The sequence below is a fragment of the Rhinichthys klamathensis genome, unplaced genomic scaffold, assembly GCF_029890125.1.
Source record: "Rhinichthys klamathensis goyatoka isolate OS25496 unplaced genomic scaffold, OSU_Roscu_1.1 h1tg000080l_1, whole genome shotgun sequence".
In the NCBI taxonomy this organism is placed as follows: domain Eukaryota; kingdom Metazoa; phylum Chordata; class Actinopteri; order Cypriniformes; family Leuciscidae; genus Rhinichthys; species Rhinichthys klamathensis.
The window spans coordinates 500001-505000 of record NW_026606622.1 but is presented as its reverse complement, the minus strand read 5'-3'; the positions used below and the strand labels follow the sequence as shown (position 1 = coordinate 505000).

The window sequence follows — 5000 nt, the reverse complement described above, 5'->3', positions numbered from 1 at the left end:
AAAGGCTCGTGAATCATCACTACGACACACCCCTTATACAGCATTGGTTCTGGCTTTTGTTCACACAGCGCGCGTTCCGGGTCTGAACACGGCAATGTTACTAGGTCCCCAACCCGGCATCAGTCCCGGGCCGTGTTTGCGTTCACACAGAAGGCACTCTGGCAATTTGCCGGGTTCAAAGCGCTGTGTGAAAGGGGCTCTAGATTGAGTCCAGTTTCAGATGGTGCGATGATCAATCTCACAGGGGAATTAAACTGGTGAGTGAAGGAGATCCAGGGACGCGCCGATATCAACATTTCAGCCGATACCGATAATTCTTTATACTTGAAAGCCGATAATCGATATATTGGGTGATAAATCTAAATCCTAATTTTTGAGAGCCTGATTACAAAAGCAAAAGTCTCACCATTAAAGGATTAGTTCACTTTTAAAAAAACTTTTGCTGATAATTTACTCACCCCCATGCCATCCAAGATGTCCATGTCTTTCTTTCTTCAGTCGAAAAGAAATTAAGGTTTTTGATGAAAACATTCTAGGATTTTTCTCCATATCATGGACTTCAATGGGGTCCAAACGGTTCAAGGTCCAAATGACAGTTTCAGTGCAGCTTCAAAGGGCTTTAAACGACACCAGACGATGAATAAGGGTCTTATCTAGCGAAACCTTCGGTCATTTCAAAAAAAAAAAAAAAAAAAAAATCTGTTCAACTCGTCATCAAAATGAACGAATCTTTTTTCGATTCATTTCGCTCATTCAACCAACGAAATGACTCGGAAAAAAAGATTTGTTCATTTTGATGAATGAGTTGAACAGGAGATTCACGAACGCGAATCACAGAACAGAGCAAGGCGAGCATTTGTACTTATAAAACTTAAACTTTTTTATTTATTTTTTAAATGATAGATCGTTTCGCTAGATAAGACCCTTATTCATTGTCTGGTGTCGTTTAAAGCCCTTTGAAGCTGCAATGAAATGGTCGTTTGGACCCCATTGAAGTCCATTATATGGAGAAAATTCCTGGAATGTTTTCATCAAAAACCTTAATTTCTTTTCAACTGAAGAAAGAAAGACATGGACATCTTGGATGACATGGGGGTGAGTAAACTATCAGCAAAAGTTTTTTTAAAAGTGAACTAATCCTTTAAAAGCCACGTCCCAAACACACTTATAATGTTCTCGTTATGATGTCATGTAGCCGATATGACAGACGTGCGCTGATATGCTGATTCCAAACATATTTCAAGCAATTCATAATCCTCATGTTGAACAGTGCGCATCTGAGGAGTCTCAGCTGAAGGACATAATACATTATTTATCGGCTTTAATATATCGTTCACATTTTCCTATCAGGCCGATAACATTAAAAATGCTCATTATCGGGCCGATACCAATATGGCGACCGATATATGGTGCATCCCTAAGTTGCACCATCTTTTTATTTCATTCACACAAGTAGAAATGCTGAGTGGATAGAGCAGGCTTACAGATATAGCATTAGATGTAATCAGCGTAGAAATGACATTTAAAACCTGACCTAAGTAGTGTGTAGATGAGGAATAACAACGGACCTAGAGCCGAACCCTGAGGGACACCGTGCTTCAGGGGGGCAGTAGGAGATCGAAACCTCTATTGAAATGTAAAACTGACTGTCTATCAGAGAGATAAGAGGAGACACGAAAGGGCAACGCCGGAAACCACAACATGCGAGTAGTAAATAAGCAAGTCTTGGCAATCAGAACCTCATTCAGTTTTTCACAGCTGGTGTGAGAGAAGCACCAACTGCTTAAAATAGCTCATCTGTTGTGCCAGTCCACACACACACACAGAAACCTGTTCTGGCTTGAGTATCCCAGCACACACACACACACACACACACACACACGTGGATCTCCTGCGTGTGTGAGGAACATCTTGAGCCCTTTGGTGGACCGCCCACAGCACCGGGACTCAGAAATGTGAGCGTGTTCTGACGCGTAAAAAAACCCGCTCGATCTCACACACTGCATTTCAAAACCAAAACACAATCAATCAACAGGCTCTGGAGAAAAATATGAGCTACACATGTACTGTATAGGTTTTTTTTTTTTTTTTTTATTCCTAAGTTATACGCAGCTGACGACAATATGTGCGAAGAACGTTTTGCTAATGTTCCCTTTATTTCTGAATGCCCACTTTTTTTTAAATACTTTAAAAACGTATTTTTCGTGGCTATAAGCAAGTTTCTCATTCTGCAAATATTATGGGAACGTTACTTGTGAATGTTCTCTGAACGCTCTGAAACAAGTAGTAACATTTAAAAAACGTTAGATGAACGTCCAACTAAAACCTTTCAGAAAAATGTTGCATAACCGACGCATAAATGAGGTGTTTGTGCTAATGTTTTGAGAAAATTATTAAAGAATTAGTTCACTTCAGAATTAAAATGTCCTGATAATTTACTCTCCAGTGGAAAAGAAATTACAGTTTTTGAGGAAAACACTCCAGATGTTTCTCCATATAGTGACTTCAATGGGGTCCAACGGGTCGAAGGTCCAGATGTGAGTTTCAGTGCAGCTTCAAAGTCTCGACACGATCCAGCCGAGGAATAAGAGTCTGATCTAGACAAACCAGCGGACATTTATAACAAAATACACATTTATATACTTTTTAAGCACACATGCTCTTCTTGCATGTCCACGACTAATGAAGTGAGCTAATGTGAACTAATCCTTTAAAAACCAGATATGGTACTGGAGGAACGCTTGTTTAAACGTTTCCAGAACATAGCCAAAGCTCTGAGGGAGAACGTTATCTGAAGAAAACACTAAGAACCATCAAACATCAGGAACTTTATTCATCTCCAAAGAACCAACTCAGCCACAAGATGCCGAGAGGAGGATTCCTGACACTACGAACCACTAAAGAGCCTCAAAAACAGTGTGTTAATGAATGCAGTGTGTTTAGATGGAAATACCCAGAGCTACACATGAATTGAAAAAAACATTAATTTCCTTGAAATGCAACAGATTTATGGATTCAGATACTGGATTCTCTGAATTTACAACAAAATCTTATGGCAATTTGTAATTTTTTACGTTTTGCCAAATTGTTGGCTTATTCAATATAATTCGTACAATCTCATTCGCACATTTTCGTACGATCCGCCTGTGCCACTGCCGGTTGGGCTTAAAGGGATAGTTCACCCCAAAATGTAAACTCTGTCAGTAATGACTCTCCCTCGTGTTGTTCAACCCCGTAAGACTTTCGTTCATCTTCGGGACACAAATTAAGATATTTGTGATTAAATCTGAGAGCTGGATCACTCCTCTATAGGCTTCTAAAGGGATCGAAACTGACCGGCCCAGAAAAGTTATTAAAGACATCGTTAAAATAGTCCGAGTGACTACAGTGGCTCAACCTTAAGTTTATCAAGCGACGAGAATACTTTCTGTGCGCAAAAAAACAAACAAAAATAACAACTTTATTAAACTCTTCATTTCCTTCTCTGTGGGCCGTGAGATTTCACGTAGTGTAACAGCGCAGCGCTTCTGTGTCGTACGTCACATGTAGGCTCACTATTGGCCGACGCTGGTCATGTGTGTGTGTGTGTGTGTGTGACGTACAACCCAGAAGCGCTGCGCTGTTTCACTACGTGAAATCTCACGGCCCACAGAGAAGGACATGAAGAGTTGAATAAAGTCGTTATTTTTGTTTGTTTTTTGCGCACAGAAAGTATTCTCGTCGCTTGATAAACTTAAGATTGAGCCACTGTAGTCACTCAGACTATTTTAACGATGTCTTTAATAACTTTTCTGGGCCGGCAAGTTTCGATCCCTTTAGAAGCCTATAGAGGAGTGATCCAGCTCTCAGATTTAATCAAAAATATCTTAATTTGTGTCCCGAAGATGAACGAAAGTCTTACGGGGTTGAACAACATGAGGGAGAGTCATTACTGACAGAGTTTACATTTTGGGGTGAACTATCCCTTTAAGAACGAACCTTCATGCTTACGCATTTTTAAAAATCATACGTTTTCGTACAAATAACATTGTACGAATTCATATGAATTAGCCAATCTCATTCGTATTTTCTCGTACGATCTGCTATCGCTCAACTGACGGTTTTCGGTGGTCCACCTTCATCCTTATGTTTTTCGAAAACTTGTACATTTTCACACAAATCACATTGTACAAATGCATATGAACTAGCCAATCTCATTAGTCAGATTTCGTATAATCAGTATTAACGTATAATTTCACTCTAAACACGAGCACATTTCTAGTAATGCAATCCCAGACAGCAACATAGTGTCGGCCCAGATCCGGGCTGTGTGGACTCCAGGAGTACCAGATGTTTTAGAACAGAGCTCAACCAAACATGCATTACAAGAAATGCATGCATTTATAAGGCTTTTCCAGCATGCAGAACACTTCCAGAACGTGTTTTCCATGACCATGGCAGAGAATAGTACCCTGCCACTGGCCTGTTGCTCACAGTGGAGCACGCAGTTATTTTTATGCATGATGAGGTGGAGGGCAGACTGGTCACGTGACCTCTGCGGCTCCCGCGTGCCAACTCAAGTGTTTGGATAAACTCGTACGTTGAATGAAGTGAGATATACAGTACACAAACCCTCATACCGCTTTGCTTTACAACCAATCTAACCTATGACGACACACATTATAAAACAATAACAAAGCTTGAGTTGGTGAGGACTAATAATAGTGAACATTAATAATAGTGGGCACTAAGCCACTTTTAAATAGTCTAAACTCTTAAATACAACTTTAAAAACAATCTGTTGCGCGTGCATTCATTTACAGGCACAACGCTCCTGTTATAAGACGCGTCGCTCGCTTTCAGCGTAGACAGGGTGTGAAAGCAAGAAAGAAAGAGAGAAAGAAAGCAAGAAAGAAAGTTCACAAACAACTAAATATAGTGTGTTATGGATAAATAAGGTAAATGTAATAGTAAAGCATGAGTCTTACAGCACGCATAACGCGTACGCGCCGTTGACGCTC

General features: G+C 40.2%; 1 protein-coding gene across 1 annotated transcript in view; it reads right to left on the bottom strand.

Annotated features, from left to right (window-relative positions):
* The window catches only part of inppl1a (inositol polyphosphate phosphatase-like 1a), a 51110-nt gene that overhangs the window by 45794 nt on the left and 316 nt on the right, over nucleotides 1-5000 (bottom strand). The window contains exon 1 of the mRNA XM_056251285.1: nucleotides 4968-5000. This exon is cut by the window's right edge and continues 316 nt beyond it. Within this exon, the coding sequence (XP_056107260.1) occupies nucleotides 4968-5000 (33 nt within the window). The remainder of the gene's footprint in view (nucleotides 1-4967) is intronic.